A 25251-nucleotide genomic window follows, 5' to 3' on the forward strand; every position below is an offset into this window, starting at 1 on the left:
ACAGCATTTCTATACCCAAGGGAGCCCCAAAAACAAACACACTTGTGCAATGTTCTAGTTTCATGTCCTCTTCTTAGGTGCCTTTCTGAAACGCACGTAAAACTCACGAAATCCCTTAGCTTCCCCCAGGGTTTCCTCTCAAAGTGTTTCTGCATTTGCGCACATCATCAGCAGCCCCATTGTTTATCCACTGCTGGATGAATGCCTCCTCACGCCATCGTCATCCCTCACTGCCCAGTGCTGTTACTACCATCCATCTCACTCCTGCATGTCAGCTAATCTCACTACTCCTGCTCCACAGCGGTTGTGTCCTCTTGAACGCGTTCCCTCCTTCCAAAGGCCATTCCGTCACCAGTCTCGGCCATTGGCCCGCAACATTCTTATAGCGCAAGGCTATGACGAAGATGCCATGTTTTGCATAGTTCTGCAGTAAACTAAAACTAATCTATCCGTTCTCCAAATTTTTTTTTGCAGAGTGGAGTCCATCCTGGAAGAGAGACGCACCAACTCCGATCAAAGACATGACTCTCAGAGGAGTCTAAATGAAACGATAAAGTATTTTTTTTATTTTACCAGGTAAGGTCCACTTGCGCTCTATGGCTCGTTTTCAGAAGCGGCCTGGCCACAAACGATAGCTCAACAAAGTGGCTTATCACGTGTAAATGTATAGCAGCCGAATACTCTAAAAACACGTGTTGACTCTAAATGTGGATGGAAAAAACGAAGGACCTGGAGAAAAATCCATATGACCACGGGGGAAGAGAGAGAGAGACACAAACTCCAAATATACAGCAGGTGCCAGGGTGGAGATCGAACCGACAACCTGTATACCAGGTGACCGAGTTAACATCTCGCCACCGTGGCACCCCAGCTGTAGTTTTAGTGGGGGACAAAGTTTGTGTAAACCTAGTAATGCCATAATTCGCAGGTAATTTTCTAAGTTGGTCAATTTGTACCTCGAGACGCGGCACACAATGTCCTATACTTGAGTGACATCACAGGATCTTTAACATCCACTGTGAAGCAGATGGTTCGTATTGTATAGCTGATACACTTTGCACCATCACACATCCTCGTGCTGTGCATGAATTCTAGGGGTGGGTTCCCACCTTTTAAGAGGCCATGATGTTTGAGTAGCTGCTATTTCTCTATGTGCCCAAGTATAACTTGAACAAAAATTGTCAACTTTATTTTCGGCGATTAAAAAAATCCTTTTTAGTTGATGAATCGACTCGTCGATTAAGCATCCCAGCTCTGGAAACGATCAAAATTCCTCCTGCTATAAGTAAAGTTACATAACAACAAAGTTTGTTTAATACAAAAAACACATTGAAGCCATTTTCACCTAGCAATGTTGGGAATGTTGGAATTTAGTAAAAAAAAAACGCTAATGTATAATACGTTTTACCTCACAAAAGGTTAAAACAAATAAAATATTTATCGTATTCTGCGAGAACCCGGGGTTATGAAACTATTTGGACAAAATAACAAACTTCCAATTTACGTCACAAAAATCTAACAAATACCATAAGCCAAAGTAGGCTTAATTACGAAAATAAACATTTAAGAAACGTTCAATGTAGAAAAAACGAACTGTACAATAATATACTTCTCAATTTGTGACTGAACAATGCAAGTGATTGTCAAAAATCACAGATTTAAAGCAATACCCCATCCAGACGACCCACCTCAAAATACGCAAAAATCACATTTCATTCCACAAAAACCAACAGGGACATTTAAACAACAAAAAGCCATTTCACGTGACATTGTGAGCACCTAATCCTAAGAGAGCGTATATTGACTCGAAAACAACAAGCTGACAACATTTGCCTTACCCATGACTCAATTACGTGCGACTCCCAATTAACCGTGGTAGACGTTTAGGGGCCACAAAAACTCCGATTATCCGTCGCTGTATTCCTCCCATTCACTCGATTGTCCGTTTTGATTCCCGTTAAGCGGATAACATCACGCGCATAATAGAATCTGCGATCTTCGTGCCCTCCCACATAATAGCAGATGCTATAGACATCTGTGAAAAAGAGCGTTTATAAGCTCATCTTATTCCTCCAGTATACATAAATATTCGGATTATGATCTGATGATTTCTGCTGTGTCCGAATATTTTGCTAAACACTTAATCTCCCGTTTCTAGGTACTGTGGATAATGTTAGTGACTTACATTTTTTGGTTTAAATAACTAATGGGAAATGTTATCTCACGAAACTTTGAGTTGGGTTTTTTTTTGTACCCTGACTGCCACTCACTTAAGTGTGAGTTTGCAGTCACCACCTTGGAAAGGAAGTGTTCACAGGGAAAGTTAAATTATTTCGTTTAATATTTACTGAAAGTATATCGTGTCTTAAAACTTGACTGTTAAGGGTGTTTCAGAAACCTCCTTAAAGATTAAAGCTCAAGTGAAGATTGAGACATTTGCCTTCGTTATACTTAGTGTGTTGAGTGTAAACTATTAGCGATTAAGATGACTAATGGTGTTGCGGAATGCAACTGGAGAAAGCCCTCAAATGAAAGTTAAAGAATTTGTCTTACTTAGTTTGTCCCTTAACTCTTGATTAAGTGTAAGAGTTCCAGAAAACAATTTAAGCGGAAAGTTTAAGGGATTTCACGGAATGTTTTCTGCAAGTTGTGATTTAGTATTGGCTCTTAAACGTTTACTTAAGTACAATAGTATTGCAAAAAGGCAGTGTATTTTGAAGAAACGCCATGGGCTAAAGTTACCTCAACTCTTGAATGCGTCTTAGAATTTAATAAACCAGCTTGAATAAATGTGAAGGGAAATTTAAGGGAATTCGCGTTTGAGATATTAAACTGTAATGCTCCAAAAAAGCGCAAACGTTTAAGAAACCAGCTTAACAGAAACCCTGAAAGTATTTTACCTTAAACTCTCTAAACCTTGGACGAGTTTCTCAAACTCAAAACTGAAAACGAGATGAGTGAAAGTCAAACGATTTTCCTGAATCTGCCCATGCGTTGTTGAAGTTACAAAACCAATACCGCACAACATTTTGTTGAAGTTACAAAACCAATACACACAACATTCATCCAAAAAACCAAAGACCACGCTCACAATCCCAACAACTTTTCGATATCCTCATCATCAATCACCCACGAGCCTATCCACACTGCTGGATGAATTCATCTCTCCCGATCCCACCAAAAATCCACCGCCATCTCTCACGATCTCGAGGAGACACAACAATCACACAGAGCACCTGCACACAAAAAACTTATTTCATTATCGTTCCATCTCCTCGGGGTTTCTGTGCGTGTCGCGTCCGCGCTTATCAAACAAAAGGCTTGTGGAAGTGTAAGGCATTACGAGACGATATGGAAAAGTAAGACGCAACTCCCAAGTTGTACGCGATGCCAATAGTAACAATATCCATCACACAACGCTCACAATGTTATACGACGAACGTACAATGTTTTTTTACTATAAAACACAAGCCGGGAGAAAAGTTGAGTCTTATAACCTGTAGCGAAAGGGAATAGTTTGTATTATAAAGTTAAAACAAAACTTTTTTTGTTTTACCTCTCGCGAGCCAATAGTTATATCCATCACACAACGCTCACAAGGTTATACAACGAACATACAATATTATTTTCTATAAAACACAAACCGGGAGAAAAGTCGCGTCTTATAACCTGCATCGAAAGCAAATCGTTTCCATTATAAAATAAAAACAAATAAATACATTTTTACCTCTCGCGGGCCTCAGCAGCGGGCTCGCCTGACGCGCCTGCGGGAAGCCTGCGCCGCAGGCCTCGGCCGCGCTGAGCCCGGCGTAGGCGGCGCCGCCCGATAGGACCGCGTCCGAGCTCGCCTGGCGCGCGTGCGGGCAGCCTGCGGCGCGGGCCTCGGGCGGCCTGAAGAACGACTCGGGCAGCTTTCGCTTGCGCATGGGCACCGACTGCGGCATGTTGGCGGCGCCAGGGTTCATCACGGCGTTAAAGAGGGCCTCCAGGTCCGTGGCTGAGTCGGCACGGGAGGTCACCACATGCTGCTGTTGTTGTTGGTGATCATGTTGAAGTTGATGTTGTTGTTGTTGGTGATGTTGTTGTTGCTGATGGCGTTGGAGGTGGTGGTCGGGGTGGTGGTGATGGTTGTTGTTGTCTTCGTCCATTGTGCTTGCTGGTTTTGGTAGTCTTCGATTATTGGCGATGTTATGATTGAGTCCGTGTCTGCTGTGATGGTTCGTTAAGGTTTGATGATATTGGTTGGATTTTGCACTAATGGCACTTGTTTAAGTTTTGACACAGGTGTTATGATTTAGATGGTTGATATCACTTGGGTTTGACAAATTGGAACTAATTCGATGGCACTGTTAGGAGCTAGAATGTAGATCACTTGTATTTGAAACTAAAGTACCGATATCTTTAATTACTATAGATTTTTTAAAACTTTTATAAGTCTGATAACACATATATTTGGCACTATTAGAGATTTGGCACTCGTGATTTTATTATTATGAAAGGTCTGTCACTGTTAGTGGTAATTATAATCGGTGTGATCGTGGTGAAGCGTTAGTGATATAAACATTAGTCGGGAGTTAATTGTAGTGTCCTATCGTAATTATCACTGGTAATCTTTGCGTTATTAGTAGTAATTATAGTGTAATAACTCGTTCTGCTGTGTTAGAAGCAGTGTTATTGGTAGTGGTGATAGTGGTAGGTGGTGATTTGTGTTTTTAGCGTTAATAATATCGGTAAATTGTGTTAATTACCACTACTGTCGAGTCTTAATGCAGTTATTGTAGCAAAAAAATTGTCGATGTGTGCGAGCTGTATACACTTAGTTACTATTATTGACACTTTAACAGCGGACGGGTGACATAGGTACTGTGACTAAAAATCAAAGCTAATGACGAAAATATAAAAATAAGCGCGTAATTAACCGAACTAACAAAAATAAAGCACCGATAAACCACCCAACGCAAATACAAAAACAAGTAGAAAGAAAAAAAAACTTTAGCGATTGTTCGAACTGCTCCCAACCACCGTTGCAGCAACTCTACATCTATCAACAACAACAACAAACTACGAGTGTGAACTTACAACAATGGGAAAAGAAACTTCTCATGAGAAAGGAAACATGTTGAGGAGGTGAGAAGTCTCGCGAAGTTGAGCTTCTCTTCTTCTTCTTCGAGGGCCTTCAAACCCCTCCACCCCGTCGTCGTCGTTGAGTCACTCGCGACTTTAAAGTCTCTCCCACCCCCCACCACCTCAACTCTCTCCACTCGCCTCTCTCTCTCTCCTCACCCCCGGGGGTGATGGTGGTGGTGACGAAGTTGTTGGCGACTTTGTGTGCTCGACTTAGAACAGCGACGGCGACGACGCGGCGAGGATTATCGAAGCGAGGCACCGTCGCCTTCGCATCCTCAAACTTTCCCCCAACACACACACAAAAAATCTCTTCAACGCAGCCCTCGGCTCATTATTCTTGCTTTAATTATGCGTGACGTCACGATTAATTATTCATGAACCCTCCCTCTCGCTCGCTTCGTGACGTAGTGGCAATGCATTATTCATGAGCACCGCCCCCTTTACCCGCTCTGATACGTGACGTCTAACCTAATTAATTATTCATGAGCACCGCCCCCTTCACACGCTCTGATACGTGACGTCTAACCTAATTAATTATTCATGAGCACCGCCCCTTCACCCGCTCTGATACGTGACGTCTAACCTAATTAATTATTCATGAGCACCGCCCCCTTCACACGCTCTGATACGTGACGTCTAATTCTAGATTTGAAGCTTTCGTGACTGCAAGGATTCATAGTCTTAGGTTTTTTCGTTAAAGTCACGTAGGTACATATTTTTAAAAAATTTACTTTCATTAATTTTTTTACCTACGTGACTTTACCGAAAAAAACCTAAGAATACGCGACGTCTAACCTAATTAATTATTCATGCCCACCCCCTTTCGTCCACGTGACGTCTAACAAAATTAATTATTCATGAGCACCGCCCCCTTCACCCGCTCTGATACGTGACGTCTAACCTAATTAATTATTCATGAACACCCCTTTCGTCCACGTGACGTCTAACAAAATTAATTATTCATGAGCCTTTCTAGATTTGAAGCTTTCGTGACTGCAAGGATTCATATTCTTAGGTTTTTTCGGTAAAGTCACGTAGGTAAAACATTAAAATTAATAAAAGTGAAACGTCGTGATTTTTATTTTATTTTTATTTTATTTTTATTAATTTAATTTTTTTACCTACGTGACTTTACCGAAAAAAACCTAATAATATGAATATTCATGAGCCTCTCCCCCCTCTTATAGGTGACGTCTTCACATGATTAATTATTCATGAGCTCCCGGGAATATGCCGTACTATTCCTGATTATAAGACGCACCTTTCCACCCCCAATCACCAAGGGGTAAAGCTGCGGGGGTGGGTTTTATAAACCTATAAATATCTTTACACAGATGTGTGGAACTTCTTATGACACCGGGCACAAGGTTTAAGGGTGCATCTTGTTTTCCAAAGCGTCCTGTAATGTGGATCATACGGTATACATGTAATTCATGATTTGCGTGTCTGATTTTTGATTATCAACACACGGGTGGCTGATTAATTATTCATTAGGAACTTCCGCTCATAAATATTCATGCCCTGATGACTCATCCGACACTTTCCAATGAAAACGAAACTTGGTGAAATGGCATTGTATACACGCTGTTAGTCGAAGTTCGCTTTCACAAAAATGACCGTGCGTGCGACTTTAACCTTTACGCGCGCTCAGTTTACAGTTCCACAGTCAGATCTGAACAAAGTTCTTAAACACACACAGCGGACTATGTTTCGTTCCCACTTTTTTTTGTTCTCGTATCGCTCCGCGCATGCTCGAAGTAAAATGTAAAAAGTAGTCCGCCGCTCGACAACACGTCACTGCTCGCTATGACGTCATCGTGAACATGACGCAATGTATCTTCGATCCAAAACGAGGGCACACATTGGCGTTGGCATTCCTCGAGCACACTGGGGGTAATCAAGGCGTAGCCATGGAGTCAACATTGGGGGGGGCCAAATCTTCCAGGGGGAGTGGGGGACCCCCCCACCAGAAAAAAAAATCTAAATTTAAAAACGAATTTCCTGCCTAAAATATTAAAAAAATGCACTAACACATAGGATGGACTTTGTATTTATGTTTTACAATAATGTCTAATAGTGTATTGTATTACATTGCTCTGTTTTTTTCTTTTTGACCTTTTCTTATTTCATTGTATGTAATGGCAGAGATTAGGGATTAATAAAGTACAACCATAACCACAATCATATAAACAGAAATCTATTTCATAGCAATATATTGGGGGGGGGGGGACATTTTGATATGTCCCCCCCCCAATATATATAATTACGGCCTTGGGGGTAACCATACACCGCAGCAATCAGAACATCATCTTCATACGTGGACAATTAAAGATAAGTCACAACAGTGCGACTGCGGCAATGCAACCCAAACTATGGGCCATAAACCACTGTTGTTAGTGTGCCCTCCTTCAATGAACTCTCACCTGAAGCCCTCTCCTGGCTAGCAGACATTGGCAATTGCCATTTAGCCCCTAAACGTATTGCCACCCACAAGAGTCGAAGATAATGTTCAAATTCGCTGCTTGCTGTGTCACTTGTCTCTCTATCCGTTCTCACATCTCCACGTCCACCACCAGGTCCACTGATCCTCAAATTGAGCAACATTGCTGCGCCTGGGGTGGTGCCAACAATCAAGGTGTTCACGAACAACACCTGTACAGGACTTGCCCCGACGGTCCGCTAAAAGGCTACGGCGGGGCATCTTTGTCTTTTGTCCACCAGATGGAGATGGTGGTGGTGGGGGGGTGGTGGTGTGGTGGGGGTGGTGGGGGGGTGGTGGTGTGGTGGGGGTGGTGGGGGGGTGGTGGTGTGGTGGGGGTGGTGTAGGTGGGGGTGGAGTAGGTAGGGATGGTGTAGGGGTGGTGGTGTTGGGGTGGTGGTGTGGTAGGGGTGGTGTGGGTTGGGGTGATGTAGGTGGGGGTGGTGTAGATGGGGGAGTGGTGGTGGGGGGGTGGTGTAGGTGGGGGGTGGAGTAGGTAGGGATGGTGTAGGGGTGGTGGTGTTGGGGTGGTGGTGTGGTGGGGGTGGTGTGGGTACTGGTGGTGTAGGTGGGGGGGTGGTGGTGTAGGTGGGGAGGTGAAGTGAACGTCCCAACTCCAGCCCCCCCCAACTCCAGCCCCCCCCAACTCCAGCCCCCCCCAACTCCAGCCCCCCCCAACTCCAGCCCCCCCCAACTCCAGCCCCCCTCCCCAACTCCAGCCCCTCCTCCCCTCCCCCTTCTCGACCTCTTATAGGTCAGTCCTTTGTCACGTGCCGACAAATTTGAGCCAATCGCGTGGCTCGTTGCTGTTGTAGTGGGAGGAGCTGTGTGTGTGGGGGGGTCCATGGCATCGCGGGACGCAGATCGGACGAAGTCGCCGCCTCCACTGCCCCCTCAGGTGCCGCTGTTGTTATCGTCGCGGCTTTTGTCGCTGCCGCGGTCGTTACCGCTGTGGTCGCCGTCGCCGGTGGTTGTCGTCGTCGTCGTCGCCGCTGCGAGCGACGCGGAGATATTGAGGCGCGGGGACCTGCGAGCGGCAAGGCCGGCTCCCAAGGCGCGCTCGGCGAGTAAGGGCCCAAAGGCCTCCATCGCAGCGGCTCACGTGGTGGTGTGTGGTGGTGTGTGGCGTGGTGGTGTGTGTGGCGTGGTGGTGTGTGTGGCGTGGTGGTGTGTGTGGCGTGGTGATGTGTGTGTGTGTGTGGTGATGTGTGTGTGTGTGTGGTGATGTGTGGTGGTGTGTGGTGTGGTGATGTGTGTGGGGTGGTGATGTGTGGTGGTGTGTGGGGTGGTGATGTGTGTGGTGATGTGTGTGGTGGTGATGTGTGTGGTGATGTGTTGTGTGGTGATGTGTGTGGTGTGTGGCGTGTGTGGTGATGTGGTGATGTGTGGTGTGTATGTGTGGTGTATGTGTGTGTGGTGATGTGTGGCGTGGTGGTGTGGTGTGTGGCGTGTGTGTGTGTGTGGCGTGGTGGTGTGTGGTGTGTGGTGGTGTGTGGCGTGTGTGATGTGTGGCGTGGTGGTGTGTGGCGTGGTGATGTGTGGCGTGGTGGTGTGTGTGGTTGTGTGTGTGTCTGTCACAAGGTCTGCGTGGCATCGTCCCCTTCTCCAGACGCCGAGGGAAAATGGGCGAGTTTTAAGATAGCGATTCGTGCAGCTGCTGTGGCTGATATGATACCATCAATAAGCGAAAAGCTCTGCTTTTTTCCCAGACCACCTGCTTACAATCATTCAGGACCTCATGATGGCAGCTAAAACGCAGATAATTGGCACAGTGAGGAACACCGTTTGTGCATCTACCAGCCATCTCAGTCAACCAATAGCACCTGGGTCTGTTCCGTGACCTTCCAGCGGGCTTTCGACACTTCACGTGGCCTCAAAGTGCACCTAGCATGGCACAAGCCAAATGGTGGCGTCACCACCCGCCACTTAGTGGTGAACGGCGGTTGTTGTGTGGGAAGGGTGATTCCAGGGGTGTGTGTGTGGGGTGAACGCATGGTGTGCAGGGTTTGTGCAGCATGCGTACAGTCTGATGTGTAGTATGTGAATGATGGGGATAGGTGCACCTAGCCTGGCACAAGCAACGTGGTGATGTCACTACCACTCGGTGGCGAATCGCGATTGTTTTTGTTGTTAGTGCGTGGCGTGTGCTCATTGGTGCAATGGGTGCATGGTGTGTTAGTGTGTGTACTTGGTGAGTAGGGCATGTGTACATGGCATGATGTGTGTATGTCTGGTTTGTCCACTTTGTGTGTGGAGTTTGTACGTGGAGTGTGCACATACCTGTCAACCCCTTATCAGTGCCTACTTTATTACAGACCAATTCAGACCTTATTCATCACCCTGTGCCCTTATACATCTCAACGTTCATCCTACAAAGTCCCATCACAAGGGAGAAACACAAACAAAGGCAACACATGTTTTGCCCGTATTGAAACAGCCGTACGCCATATGTGTGTGGTGTCGACGTGGTGTAAATGTGACGTGTGTGTGTATACATGTGCCGTTAGGTTTACACGTGTGCAATGCGTGTACACGTGTGTCCACATGCATGTATGTATATTGTGTATGGTTGGTGTATGTGTGGAGAGTAGTTGAGCTGGCCACCCACCCCCTTGTGTGCCGTGCCGGCCATTATAGGTGTTCGCTAACAGCACGTGCCCAAACAGTCTGTTAAGGTTGTATGTGGTATCTTTTCTGTGTGTATATGCGGTGTGTCGTGTGAGAACGTATTGTTGGGTGCGTGTGTGTGTGTGTGTGTGTTGCATCCGATGCATGCACATGGTGTGTCGTGTGTATGTGTGTACACGTTAACCCTGCCATAGATATGTGGAATTTCCACCACTGGTTTAGCAGATAAGTACTTGGATACGTTTGACTTTGCTTGTTTGTGATTGTCATTACAGTGGGCAAGAGCCAGTTCCTTGAGCAGCAGAAGAAATGTTCCAGGATGAACGGGAGAGGAGATAACAGCGTTCTTCATCTACCCTCTCTGAGTCTCAAGACTCGTTCTCACGAGGGTCCTGCATGTGGGAATTCAACCTGGGTGCCAGGAGAGAACCCACACCTGCAGGTGGCCAAGGGGACGATGCTCAATGCCCCGCTGTGCAGATAGATAGTCAGCACCAAACCTACTTCCTGTACTGCAGCTTCAACACTGAAACAACCCGAAATCATGTGGACGATGGATGTGACACGGCTGGGAAACCGCCGCCCGTAATTACCTCGCCGAAAATGTTGACTGCATTGTCAACCTCTCCTTGTCTTCCGACATCACCGTCATCGTCACTTTCGTCATCGTCGTCGCTGTTGAGCGATCCCAATTCCGGCCGTGTCTTGCAGCAGCTGGCGGTGCCACCGTGTGCGTCGGCTGCCGGAAATTCGCCACCACCACCGTTGCAGGCAGAGGAGGCCGCGTCCCAGGTTGCGGAGAAGTATGGTAGCCCGGATCTGGGGCAGAGGCGTCCGTGCCTGAAGCGAAGGCCAGGGGCAGCAAGGCGGTTGAATCGATTCCAGCGGCTGCGGTTGGTTTGGGCGCCGGAAATCTTGCGGTTGTTCCACCCCTTGTTGTTTGGCGGTTGTTGGGTGGGGAGGTGTGGTGCGAAGCCACGGTGTGGGGGTGGAATGAGATCAGGCGATGGGAAGAGGAAGAATGAACGGGGAGGGAGGAAGATGAAGGAGGAAGGGAAGGGAAGGTGCAAGCGTAGTCGGGGGAAAGGTAGTGGGAGGGATGAGACAGGAGGGGTAGGGGGGAGCAGAGGAGGGGAAAGTGGAGGGGAGAGGTGGAGGGAGAGAGGAAATGGAGGGAGAAAAGGAAGAGAGAGTTGTAGGCGGACAGATCAAGGGACAGAAAATAGAGCTAGAGATCGGTGTAGAGATGGAGATAGGGGAGGAGGGTGGTGGAGAGATGCAGAGGGAGATGAACGGAGGGATTCGGGTAGAGACAGGGAGAGATGGGGAGAGAGTCGTAAAGAGAGGGACAGAAAGAGATGGGACGAGAGAGACAGAACGAAGGACAGAAGGGAAGACAGGGGGAGACACGACGAGAGACACAGGAAGAGGGACCGAGACTGGGACCGAGACAAGGACAGGAGAGGCGACCGAGAGAGACACAGGGACAGAGAGAGGTACAGGGAAGGGAGACACGGGGAGCGAGATAAAGACAGATGGAGGGACAGAGACAAGGGGAGAGACAAGAACAGGGGGAGAGACGGAGACAGGGGGAGAGATGGAGACAGGGATAAGGAGGAGAAGGGTGGTTGGCCAAGCAAGAGGCGGCGAGATGAGCTGGAAGTTGGCGCTGGGAAGACACGAGGTCAAGAGACTGCTTCAGCAGACACGAACACTGTCGACGCAGAGATGAAGAAAGTCACAAACACCAGAGACACAAAGACGGACAGCAGCAAGGGAACAAAGGAGGACAATGAGGGAAAGGGAGATGCGGGTATCTCAGAGGAGCGCGCCAGAGGAGAGGAGGAGAGGCACACAGGGAGGGCCTCGCTTCAGCCAAAGACAGGAATGATGGGGAGCGGCGGCGATGAAAAATCTGATGGAGTTTGTGAATCTGAAACAATTAGTAAGAACCGTACAGAGGAATTGAGAGCGTTAAAAAATTCTGGAGGAAATACAATTAGTATGATTTGTAGTGACAATGGAGGAAAGTCGATAGCGAGCATTGATGAAGGTGGTAGACTGTTGGGAGCGATTGGAAACGATGTTGAGAGTGGATCGGGAACCGTCGTGAATAATGGAAATCAGGGTTTGGGAATCTTTTGCAAATCTGATGAACAGGAATCTGGGATAGTTGGGAATGATGGTACGGGGAACTTGGTGATAATGCAAAGCTTTGGACACCTGGAATTGAAACCAATCAGGAATGACGATGGTATATCAAAATCGATCAGGACCGTTGACAAGGGTGAATGTGGAACAACCGGGACCAATCAAATAAAACCAGGAAGGATCGGGAAGAGCGACTCGGGTAAAATCGTAAGACTCGGGAACGCCCGAGTTTGGAAAATCGGACTGACTGTCGGTCGGGAAGTGGATGTTGATGCTGCCACTAATTCCGCTGGACAAGGCCCAATGAGGAACGGCGGTGGCAACAAAATCTACGTGGACAGCGAGGATGATGATGACGGAGTTGGCGACAGGCAGCGTGACGTCGTTGTCACGTACAAGAAGAACATGCTGACCAGAGAGGATCTGCTGTGTCTGCAGGGGAGTGCGTGGCTCAATGATCAGGTGCCTGCTGCCGGGATGTGTGCCGTCGTGTGTGTGTGTGTGTGCGCGCACCGAATGCATCTGCCAGCCATCTCGGTCAGTCAACCCATGGCACCTGGGTCTGTTCCGTGACCTACCAGCAGCGGGCCTTCGACATTTCACGTGGCCTCAAAGTGCACCCAGCATGGCACAAGCGCCATGGTGATGTCACCACCACTTAGTGGTGAACGTGGGTTGCTGTTGTTGCATCATAGCTCTCCAAAAGCATTTTCCCCAATGGGTTATGAGACTAAGGGATACGTGTATGTGTCCACATGGGTGTGTGTGTGTGTGCGCGTTCATGGGGAGCGGTGGCAAGTGATGTTAGTGCACTGCGCTACAAACCCGGAGACCCGAATTCGATTCACGTTCTTTGCTAATATCGGTGATGACTATCTGAATCGGTTCTGGGCCTCGCCTGGGTCTACACAGCCTAAGAAACGAGTACTTTGTGCAATGTATAAAACATCACCACTTGGGAGACAAAGGGTGGCTGGGTCTGGGGCAAACCACACCACCCCCTTGTGTGTTGTGATGGCCTTCATAGGTGCTCGCTATAACAGCACTTGCACAGTCTGTTAAGTCTACAGTGGGGGGGGGGTGGTCTTCATCTTCGTGTGGGTCTCTGTGTGTGCCTGTGCGTGTAAACTGCCCCGGCAGCTCACGATCACAAATCGCCTTTTTTTAATACTGTCAGGAAATCGCATACAGCACAACCCGGATAGGTGATGGGAGGGACTTGATGACATCATCAGCGCGTCACACTGGGCGTGGCTTGTAGGGGGTTTCCTGCCTTCGGGAGGTAGGATGTGGGGATGGCTGTCATTTTTAAAGGGGTCCAAGTAGTTGACCATACACAAGGAATCGGTTATAAAACATTTTATTAATCGACTTTGTAATCGAATCGTTCCAGCTTTAGTGCATGCGCATATAATACATACCACAACATAATCATTACTACCATTGCGTTGGTTTCAGCATTTATTGTCTCAAACCGACGCTGTTGAACTGCCAGATATTTGCAGGCACGGATGCTCTCTGTTATTTATGGGTCCTCGTTCTATGCAAAACTATGGAATACTTCACAAAAACGAATTGTTAGCTTTGCAGAGCTGAAAACCATTCTGACGTTTGAACCAATGCTGCTGAAACAACAATCACACCCAGAAGACCGTGTGCAGTCTGTGAGATGTGTAAAACAAATATATTTGTTTTTGTTAAGCGGAGAGAGAGGGGTGAAGGAGGCTTGTATCGTCTCGTCATCTATTCCCATATATAATGTTTATTTCCCGGCGCGCAGGTGATCAATGTATACGGGGAGATGCTGGCAGACCTGAAACCAGATGAGGTAAGGATCCATTTTTAATGTATGTACGTTGAACTTCTTTCACACCATACGTAGCCATCCATCCTAAATCGGCAGTGCGCAGGGAAGGACAACTAAATACAAAAAGCAGTTCTAAAGAAATGCGCTTTCAATCTAGATTATTTAAAAGTGCATAGCTCCAGTCACTTCCTAATATCGGAAGGAACAGCGTTCCAGATGGTCGCAGAAGCGCATCAGAAAGCGCGCGACACGGTGACCGTCTTTGTTTGATGGCGAGCCAAAAGCCGCTACTGCAAGGATGACCGGAGTTCACGTGATGGTTTATGCTCCTTAACGAGGTCAGCAAGGTATTGTGGTTCATTTGCGCCAATCATTTTGTGTGTAATGTGACCTTATAATGCATTCGTTCGGCAACCAGAAGCCAATGCAGCTCGGTGAGCACCGAACGGACGTGGTCGGATCTTGCTGTACCCGTCACAGTAACTCCTGGCGTCTCTCAAACCTCCCGCCCCTCGTCTCTCTGCGTCTCCCCCAGGTCTACTTTTTCACCAGCTTCTTCTACAGCCACCTCAAACGTCGCGGCTACGACGGCGTGAAGCGATGGACCAAGAAGGTACGGAGCTCGGGAATTAAACACCATCATCACCGCTGCCATCGCCGCTCGTATAAAAATGGCCATCGCCATCACTGCTTGCATCACTGGCATTGGCACCATCATCATCAGAAGTATCAACATCATTAGTCTTCATCAAAGTATCAACATCATCACAGTCTTCATCACTGGTATCATCAGAAGTATCAACGTCATCATCTTCATCACTGGTATCATCAGAAGTATCAACATCATCACAGTCTTCATCACTGGTATCATCATCAGAAGTATCAACATCATCACAGTCTTCATCACTGGTATCATCATCAGAAGTATCAACATCATCACAGTCTTCATCACTGGTATCATCAGAAGTATCAACATCATCACAGTCTTCATCACTGGTATCATCATCAGAAGAATCAACATCATCACAGTCTCTGTGTGTGAGTAACTCTTGGCTCTGTCTCTGCGTGTGTGTGTAGGTGTCTCTGTGTGTGAGTAGCTCTGGACGGTGTCTCTGTGTGTGTGTAGCTCTGGGCGGTGTCTCTGTGTGTGAGTAACTCTGGGCTCTGTCTCTGCGTGTGTGTGTAGGTGTCTCTGTGTGTGAGTAACTCTGGGCTCTGTCTCTGCGTGTGTGTGTAGGTGTCTCTGTGTGTGAGTAACTCTGGGCTCTGTCTCTGCGTGTGTGTGTAGGTGTCTCTGTGTGTGAGTAACTCTGGGCTCTGTCTCTGCGTGTGTGTGTAGGTGTCTCTGTGTGTGAGTAACTCTGGGCTCTGTCTCTGCGTGTGTGTGTAGGTGTCTCTGTGTGTGAGTAACTCTGGGCTCTGTCTCTGCGTGTGTGTGTAGGTGTCTCTGTGTGTGAGTAACTCTGGGCTCTGTCTCTGCGTGTGTGTGTAGGTGTCTCTGTGTGTGAGTAACTCTGGGCTCTGTCTCTGCGTGTGTGTGTAGGTGTCTCTGTGTGTGAGTAACTCTGGGCTCTGTCTCTGCGTGTGTGTGTAGGTGTCTCTGTGTGTGAGTAACTCTGGGCTCTGTCTCTGCGTGTGTGTAGGTGTCTGTGTTCTCGCGCCGTCTGCTCCTCCTGCCCCTGCACCTGGGCCTGCACTGGGCGCTTGGCGTCGTGCGGCTCCAAACGCACGAAATCTCACTCTGCGACTCGGCCCCAAGCCCGGCAACCACCGCCTGCCTCACGGTAACCACGGCAACCACCTAGCATAACCATGGCAACAACTGCTCGCCTCACGGTAACCACAGCAACTACCGCATATCGTGACCATGGCAACATTCGCCTGCTCACAGTAACCACGGCAACCATTGCCTCGCATAACCTCTGCCTAGTGTAACCGCGGCATCCATAGCCTGCCTCAGTAACCACGGCAACCACAGCCTGCCTCACCGTATCCACAGCAACCACTGCCCAGCTTGACCACGGTAACTAGCTGAGGTAACCACACTTACGAGTCATCAATATAGGTGCAGGAATCCATACTCTTTGGTTCTTTCGGTAAAGTCACGTAGGTAGAAAATACATCACAACGTTTCTGGCTGTATTGTTTCACCTGAAGACTTGTGTTGTGTTGCTATCGAAACGTCGTGATTTATTAGTTATTTTTTCTATCTACGTGACTTTACCAAAAGAACCAAAAAGCATTAATATCGGCTTCTTCAAAAGGCTCCCCCCGCTCGCTGCCCTGTGCTCATTGCTGACAACATCCGATGAGTCCAAAAATCAATCTGCCTCGAGCATTGTGCAAAACCAATCAACAGTTTCTCAAGAAATAGATCGTGGTGGCCGCCACCTCTTGCCTCGGTCACCAAACAAACGTTAGCAGATGCAACGAGATCGACGAATCGTGGGCCGGCTTCGTCCTTATTAGGACTCATCGATACAGCGTTGTCCCCAACTGTTAGTGACCCGCGCTCGTCGTGTGTCACCTTCGCAGATCATGTCCCGGTATCTCACCGAGGAGGCCAAGGCGCGAGATCGCCCCGACCTCAAGGTGCCCTGGAGCATCCACCTCCCCAAGGTGAGAGCTTCCTGCTGCTACCACCCGGGGCTTCTCTCTGCTCCTCCTTGCTGCTACGTTCATCCCTATGCTTCTATCTGCTTCTGTGTTTCTCCGCTTCTCCCCATGCTTTCCTCTGCTTTCTGAGGTGAGTGGATCTCGGTGAGTCTGTGGGTCTCTGTGTGCACGTGCAGTCAATGACGACTTGGCCGAGACCCTCATCTTCCCCGCCCCCCCCTGCGCCAACGCCGAGAACCTGGCAGACTTGAGACCCGGATTTGAAGCCAGGGCCTCCATGGTGTCGGCTTGGCCCTCTGACCTCTGAGCCACCCGGTCACCTCCCATCATCATTCATAGTTTCAACAGAATGAATCGGACCAATTCTGTTTCGACTGCTGCGGGTCTGCTTGTTGCCTTGTGTCGTGCTCGTTTTGCAGCACAGACTTAAATAACAGGCGGTGATGGTGATGGTTAAAGAGTAATACTAATCGTTGTTTTATATTTGCAGAATTTACCGCGGCAAATGAATGGAAACGACTGCGGTGTCTTCGTGCTGGAGGTGAGCGGAGTCATTCGCCCCCCGTGTAAAGGCGCGAGCTCGCTCATCCACACATCGATTAATTTGCTTAATCACTTGGTCACCTTCTTAAGTGAGAACTCGCCCACTTACTCGCTCGCTCGGTTAACTCTGAATAATCACTCCCTCACTCACATTGGTCAGAGGTGTGACCACTCACCCATGCATTTGGTCACTCACCCACCCGTACAATTGCTAATTCACTCACCTACCCACTCATTCGCGAATTCGCTCGCTCACTCATCCATTCACTTGATCGCTCGCTAGCCAACTCATGTGCACACTCGCCCATGAACTCGCCTACCTACCAATTCCGTTGCCCACACTCTCACGCAGTGACTCGTCCACTCATCAATTCACTTGATTGCACGCTAGCCAACTCATTTGCACACTCGCCCATGAACTCACCTACCTACCAATAGTCGCCCACATTCTCACGCAGTGACTCGCTCACTCATCCACCCTCTCGCCAAGGTGCCTTTTGAGTATTTGGCTGCGATAAAATGTCCAAATGATAAGTCACTATTTCATTGGGCTATCATTCTGCCCAGGTCGCTTCTAAAAAAAGAGCTATATATTGCTCGGTTGGCCTTACCTGGAAAATAAATAAAAATTAGTTTTGCATTCCTTTGCTCACGCATTAACCACACTGCCCAGCACTCAAACACCCACCCACTCGGTTAATTACGTCCCTCACTCACGCGTTTACCACACCACCTGACACTCAAAACACCCGCCCACTCAATCACAATGTCGCTCACTCGCGCGTTCCCCACACTACACGGCATTGTGGATACCTTGCACGGTTTTTTGCGGCTCTGTTAGCAACACTTTAGTTGCAACACACTACGGCGGGTTAACGTGCAGGGCATTGATGGCGCGTGTCTGTGTGTGCGTGTGTGTGTGTGTGTCCGTGCGTGTGTGTGTGTCCGTGCGTGCAGTACTGTCGCTGTCTGGTGTTAGATCGCCCATTCTCCTTCTCCCAGGCTGACATTCCCCGCATCCGGAGGAGAATTCTCAATGAAATTCAAGAGGGAGTTATCGCTGTGGACAAGTGAAGACTTTGCCCTCATTCCTGCACGTCATGCCCATCCGCTCACCTCATTCTCCCTTGACCTACCACCGCCTTCAACATCGTCACAAACTAGTTAATGTTCCACCTTGTTCAGTCATCCCCATCAACTCCTCTTCCCACTCATCCCCATCAACTCCTCTTCCCGCTCATCCCCCTCCCATAATTCTGCATCAACAACGAAGCTTTCATCTCATCTCTCACCATCCCCCTCATCTCCTTTGTCATCCTCTCATCTTCACGTAACTCTCTCTAACATCCACGTTTATAATCGGTCGCTGGACTGAGGCTGCCCAGCGGGGAGTTGCAGACGGGCGGTCGAAACGATGAAAGGAATAACTTATTTTTGTCTTAACGCGAAAATGATCGTTTCTCTTTAATGTATTTTTTCAAAAGGAGTGTCAAGATTGCAGAAATTATTCTGCCGCTGAGAGTGTAAAATTACACTGGAAATACTTCTTTGTGAAGCGCAGGGGTGGGTGGGACAGTGTGGTGGCCTCCAATGGGTGGGCCAGATTCACTTGAATGGATCTCAGATGTAGCTCTGCGTTATCCTCTTCGGTGGGCCGTTCTCCTCACAGGAAGGAAAAAATTAACCCGTAAAAACAAAGTTTTTCACTCTAAATCCTTTATATGCGTGGCGGCTAGAGTCCTCTCGTCCTCTGGCTTGAGATGGCTGCCACCTATGGGTCAGATGATTGTCTGGCAGCATTAAGCAATTGGTAATTAAATATTTACATTTTTTCCCCTACACCGTGTAAAATTTAGGAAATTTTTTTCACGAAAATTAATTGTCACGCACAACGAGTCTGTGTGCAAAATGTCAGCTCGATTGGATCACGGGAAGTGGGTTAAAAAACGAGCGAAAGATTTGCACGGTCGTAAGCAAGCAAGCAAGCAAGCGAACTTAATATAAAGGATTTTTAAAAAACCCTATTATGCGACATTTCCCAATGATTTCTTCATCGTGACACCACACCAGTCGCGGTAAAATGTGTTTAAAAAAAATGCCACGATCAATCTGCACATAAACCAAATTGGTGTAAATGTGCATTTAGAGATGGTGTTTTTAAATCGCAGCCCACTACACCTTGATTTGTTGATTAATCCACGTAATGCTTCTGACAAAATAATGGCTGACTAGACAAAAGTGAAAATATTGAGACTCGGCGAGGCTCTGTTGGACAAATAAAGGTCGTTTTATTTATTATTGTGGATGGTTTTTAATCGTAAGGCAGTTTGTGTCGTGCGCGGCAAGTGTAACAGTTCCAACTTAACTTGGTCACACATCACCTTTGCTGATCCAGTGTTGGGTGAAAGCCCTCTCCCAAACAAGTGTCTGTCAAGGGTGGTTTTTGACCATACTTTACCACACTGGTCATTGCGGGTTTGGTCATAGAGGGCTCAGGGCCCGCTTGTGATGTCACTTGCTACTGATTTTGGCCGCGTGGGGGTATAAATACAGTGGTCGCTGAGTTCATATGGCAGTGCAATAAACTCCAATGCCACCATTCTCCCCTCCCCCTTGAAACATATTTTCTGGAAAACCAGATTGTGGGTTATGAAGTGGTTTTTCAGGACACCGCTCAATTTTACCTCCCCGGGGTATTCGCACAAGTGTTTATAACACGACCAATAAAAATGCAGACACTTAAAAAGCAATGGCTGATGGCGAAAAAGTGCATTAATCCCTGCAAAGTTGGCATTCAGTGGCGGATGGTGGATTGTGTATGACAATCGTGATGACCGCCAGAATCAAAACAAGTTAATGCCACCTCCGTCGGCGCCTGGATTAAAGTCATGATTCGGATTTGCGAGTGGATGGAAAAATCCATTCCTGCCTGCTACAGCAGCTGTGTTCGCCCCTCATTAGCCTCAACGCAACGTGATCATCTCGTCTGCATTTACAGTCATGTCACGATTATCCGAGGCAATCGCTTGAAGGGGTGGGGTGGATAACAAAAACACGGATAGTGCAAAACGTGGAGATGCGGCTATAAAAACGGATTGATAGTTTAGCCCCGTAGAATGCGCGGGTGGAGATGAAGAAAACATCGTATGGTTTTACTGCTGCGTAAAGTAATCGTTTTACTTGCCAACGAGTTCGTAGTCCCGATGACGCTCCCTCGACGAGTAAGGAGCAGCGAACAGAACCGACACGCGCAACGATTTACTTTGCACGGCCAATCTGTAACCCGCGCATCGGTTAACCGTGCAATTTGCCGTGTCGTCAACGCGAGTCATTTTAAGCCGTGAATTCGACGCATCGCTGCGCCATGTAACAATTCCATCTCGCTCCCGGACTGCCTGTGCACGCACGCTGGGAATCTCCACGAAAACCAAGGCCCCGTAAGGAATTCAAACAAGGACTTAAAATCCGGGAGATATGATAAAGGAAATGTAACCTGTGCCAGAGGTCGCAACCCGTACCCTACTCGATACCCGGCTACCCGTACCCAGCCGGGTACGGGTACCCGTTTGCGACCCTTGTGCGGCCGGGTAAGGAATCAAAACCCGTTTGCGACCTCTGACCTGTTCCCCCTGCTGCACACAGCAATTGCTGCCACCAAACATTTTCACAGGCACCAATAATGCCACCCACACCCCCTCCGCGTGAACACCGGCTTTTCAAGCTGTGCGTTGTTCCCATTGGGGCGTGGGGAGGACGAGGAGGAACCAGGCACAGGGGAATCGCGAGTGGGGGATGTCCGTCAGGTCGCTGGGCAAGTTCCTGAAACAAAAAAACGCACGCAACAAATCTGTAAGAAAAACCCCATTGCCAATGATCATGGCAATAACTGTTGGGTCCTGATTAGGATGGAAACTGGTCCACAGTTCATGATCGCTGCATCAGTCACATTTGGTTATCAAATTTATTTTGATGGCTGATCAAAGATAGGACCACAATGCATTTCAGTAAATGCTGATGGGTTTTTTTGTATATGCACAGTGGCTGTGTGCGTTTTCCCCATTTTGTATTGTCTCAAAGACAAAGATCCCCCGTATAGCCTTTAACAGACTTGGGGCAAGTGCTGTTAGCAAGCACTTATGAAACGACACGTGAGGGGGTGGGTGGCCAACACCATGCCCGGTTGCCTTTGTCTCGCTCATGATGATGTTTACGCAATGCACCTGGTATTAATTTGAGGCCGAGTCGACCTGGGGGAGGCCAGGACAGGTTCAGATAATCGCCGTGAACACGAATCGAACCCGGGTCGCCGGGTTTCTAGCATAGCGCGCTAACCGCTACACTCCCGCACCAATACCCGCCATTCCCCAATAAGTGACGGTGACATCACCACAGAGCCTGTGCCAGGCCAGGTGCACTTTGAGGCCACTACCGCTCCACCCAGATACGCACAATTTTAATGATGAACTCTGCAAGTCAACTATGGTGAGATTGTCCCTGTCATGATAACGTGGAATTCCCACCGCTGGTTCAGTGGCATGAGTGAAGGGGGTTTTGGGGGGTTGCTTTATACCGGTCACTGTGGGCCACTCCTGGGGTTCTGTTCATCTCCTTGTGGCGACTTGCCTGGCCTCTGCTGCACAAACACAGATACGTATGATTACACACACACATTAGTACCCTATACAGGCAGCCCCCGACTTACGAACCATCGTACTTATGAACCAGATTGCAAATTGAACCACGTAACAATTTTTGTTCAGCTGAGATATCCTCCGCGAGATATCAAGAATCAGCCTCGTGCTGGGTGTGTGGGCATTTAAACAGAGCGCATTATTGTTTCTAGATTTGAAGCTTTCGTGACTGCAAGGATTCATACTCTTAGGCTTTTTCGGTAAAGTCACGTAGGTAAAAAATAAAATTAATAAAAGTAATAATAGAAATAAAATAATAAATCACGACGTTTCGGAGGCAACACAAGCTTCCGTCTTCAGGTGGAACCGTCACAGCACGATTGCTGTATCAAGTAAAGAGAAGTCCCAAAAGACCTGACCTTGTATATATACTGGTTAAGGGGGGGGGGGTGGAGGAGCCAGGGTGGGCCGCGGGAGAGGAGTTGTTGTGAGATGGTTAGTACGGCTGCAGCTTGTTGGTACTGAGCCTTTGTCATGTAGATGGCAGAAGCAGACAAGCAAGTCAGGACCAAGCAGCCCCTTGCTATGCTGCATTATTGTTGTGTCCCGACTTACGGCCACCGTTCGACTTACGAACGGATCTCTGGAACGAATTACGCTCGTCAGTCGACGACTGCCCGTACTGTGTACAGGGTGTGGAAATGTCGACACCATGTCGGCACGAAGTGATTGTGATGTCACATCGGCGGTTGTGCCAGACTAGGTGCCTTCCGACTCAAGAGAGCAGTGTCGGAAGGTTCGCTCGCAGGTCACGGGACGAGACGCCGTGGTGTTCAGAGTAACTTATTGTACCTTGAAATAAGTAATATTTTTTAAAAAACTTATTTTTTTTTAAACACGCTTTAATGAAATGTGCCCTAATAGTAATGGAAGAACTGCACGACTCCAGGAAGTGGCCCCGAAGCTTGCCACGACGACAGGGACCGTGGCCAATTACAGCCAACGTCAGTTGAGCGTGGACAACAAAAGGGCTGGAAATTATACTGGTAGGAACCTCCAGGTTACACCAGCCCACATGGGATTATTGTGTCCGTCCGTCGTGCAGGGAGGGACTGGGTGGGAAGGGGAGGGTGGGGAGGGGCTGGGTGGGAAGGGTGGGGAGGGTGGGGCTGGGTAGGGGGTGGGGAGGGTGGGGCTGGGTAGGGGGTGGGAGGGGAGGGGCTGGGTGGGGGGTGGGAGGGGTGGGGCTGGGAGGGGAGGGGCTGGGTGGGGGGTGGGAGGGGTGGGGCTGGGTGGAGAGGGGCTGGTCACCCCGTGGTGCCCTTATAAAACTCAACGTTAAACCTACTCACGCCGGCTTGTGCCCGCCCTCACAGTCGGCCATATTTGCGGAATACACCACGCCGCCGTTGACCCTGGCCATTGACCGAGCAACCCAACGTTCCTACCAGCTCCCTCCGCAGGAGGAATGTGTTTCAGGTCGGCACGAGAGGGTGGGTCAACAAGACCACGCGCCCGGCCGCCTTTGTGACATTTACACACCGCACCAGGAACTAAATCAAGGTTGGGGAGGCCCAGCTCAGCCTCAGATATTCGTCGCCGGTGATCGTAGCGCAAGTGCGCTCACCACGACACTACGGCTCCCACCACATGCGTGCAGACACACACACACATCACAGTTTTACGAAACTATATTGTTTTACTTTACCAGAAGCAACCAGGCCACGCATGATAGGTCAACGAAGTGGCTTATCACGTGGACATTTCGAGCAGCCAAATACTTTAAAACGCGTGTTGATGTTGATTCTAAACGTGGAGGGGAAACCCCGGAGGACCCGGTGAGAAAAATCCACGCGACCACGGGGAGAGAGAGAGACACGCAAACTCCAAATCAGCAGCAGCAGGCGTCAGGGTCGAGACCGAACCCAGGACCTCCTTGTACACCAGGCGAGGTAGTTAACATCTCCTAGCCACCTTGATGATGATGAGAGAGAGAGACACACAAACTCCAAATACACAGCAGGCGTCGTCAGGGTCGGGACCGAACCCACGACCTCCTGCACACCAGGCGAGGTAGTTAACATCTCCTAGCCACCGTGATGATGATGAGACACGCAAACTCCAAATATACAGCAGCAGGCGTCAGGGTCGGGATCTAACCCACGATCTCCTGCACACCAGGCGAGGTAGTTAACATCTCCTAGCCACCGTGGCGCCCCTGTACAATAACAACAACACATTACCACACACACGTCAACAGGTACCTGCTGCTGCTCCTGCTGCTGTTGCTGTTGCCCACCGCCCAAGGCTGCTGCTCTGACCGCGTCCCGGATCGCGTCCTGGGCTCGCGTGATGGAGGCCACGGTGAGCTGCGCGGCGCGCCTCATTAGCCGCGTCTCCGAGAGGCTCTCGATGAGCTGCTGCGAGTTGAGAAGCCTCGCCAACAAGGAGCGCAGCACCATGGCCTCCTCCTTACACCAACACCCCCACCACACACACACTAACCCTCACGCGTGACAACCACTGCCGCTGACAACACCGCTCGCTCGCAACTCTCCACCGCTGCTGATGTGGCGGAGGTTGTGTGGTTGTTGGAGGAAGTGAGCTTGCGACTGTGGCTAACAGGCGGTCGTGCGTGCCGTTGTTGTTGTTTTGTGTTGATGTTGGCGGTCTTGTTGGCGTTTGTGGTGTTGTGGATTGTGGTGTTGTTGTGTTGTTGATTGTGGTGTTGTTGATTGTGGTGCTGAGTGTTGTTGCGACCGTGGCGTGCTCGGCTGTTGCCGGGCAGCTGTGGCGGCGGTCTTTGCCAGCGTCGTTCCTGTGGTTGTTGATTGGCGGTGGTGGTGGTGTTTCTGTTGTTGTGGTTGCTGTTTGTATCGCTGGGTGGTGGTGGTGGTTGGTGGTGGTGGTGGTGGTTGTTGTTGTTCGGCAAGTTGCTCTTGGGTGACCCTCAGTTGCAGCACGTGGTCTAAAGAAGCATCGAATCGCCCGACAAATCGCGCGGATCGATTCCGGAATAGATCAATGCAACTTTACGGTACCGGACTTCGCTGCGCCTCGTTGAGTCTAAAATCGGTGCCCGGGTCTTGTGGGCATGTTGGGATCTATGAGGATCGTAAAGATTCTAGACACGCAACGATCAGATTAATAGACAACGTAGGACAGGTAGGAATCGATTTGGTGAGATTGTCGACGCGTGCGATTCTTGAATCGATTCACTTCTCCGCCCCCACCACGTGCGCGCGCCACCGGGGGGTGGGGGGGGTGAA

The 25251-nt window shown here is 48.9% G+C and overlaps 3 protein-coding genes across 6 annotated transcripts in view; 1 reads left to right on the forward strand and 2 right to left on the reverse strand.

The window, feature by feature from the left end:
• The window catches only part of LOC144942265 (transcriptional coactivator YAP1-like), a 28387-nt gene extending 22821 nt beyond the window's left edge, over window positions 1-5566 (reverse strand). The window contains exon 1 of one of the 2 annotated variants that reach the window (XM_078869014.1): window positions 3728-5566. In XM_078869014.1, the coding sequence (XP_078725140.1) occupies window positions 3728-4148 (421 nt within the window). In that variant the 5' untranslated portion in view covers window positions 4149-5566. The remainder of the gene's footprint in view (window positions 1-3727) is intronic. The other variant, XM_078869013.1, reaches the window with a different exon arrangement.
• A 5803-nt stretch (window positions 5567-11369) lies between these two features.
• LOC144942266 (uncharacterized) lies at window positions 11370-19644 on the forward strand. Of its 3 annotated transcripts, none has more exons than XM_078869016.1 (7): window positions 11370-12847; window positions 14166-14213; window positions 14728-14805; window positions 15836-15976; window positions 16728-16811; window positions 17299-17349; window positions 18309-19644. In XM_078869016.1, exons 1-7 carry the CDS (start codon window positions 11963-11965, stop codon window positions 18423-18425), a joined length of 1404 nt encoding a protein of 467 aa, XP_078725142.1. In that variant the 5' UTR covers window positions 11370-11962; the 3' UTR covers window positions 18426-19644. The 3 variants fall into 3 exon arrangements, with proteins under 3 accessions (XP_078725142.1, XP_078725141.1, XP_078725143.1); XM_078869015.1 differs by having other exon boundaries at window positions 18331-19644; XM_078869017.1 differs by having other exon boundaries at window positions 18354-19644.
• NCBP2AS2 (NCBP2 antisense 2 (head to head)) lies at window positions 17675-24954 on the reverse strand. The gene is made up of 3 exons (XM_078869019.1): window positions 24247-24954; window positions 21922-21984; window positions 17675-21170 (listed from the first exon to the last, which is right to left on the reverse strand). Exons 1-2 carry the CDS (start codon window positions 24442-24444, stop codon window positions 21925-21927), a joined length of 258 nt encoding a protein of 85 aa, XP_078725145.1. The 5' UTR covers window positions 24445-24954; the 3' UTR covers window positions 17675-21170; window positions 21922-21924.
• Window positions 24955-25251: the final 297 nt, after the last annotated feature.

This window comes from Lampetra fluviatilis, chromosome 27, assembly GCF_964198595.1.
Source record: "Lampetra fluviatilis chromosome 27, kcLamFluv1.1, whole genome shotgun sequence".
NCBI classification, from domain to species: domain Eukaryota; kingdom Metazoa; phylum Chordata; class Hyperoartia; order Petromyzontiformes; family Petromyzontidae; genus Lampetra; species Lampetra fluviatilis.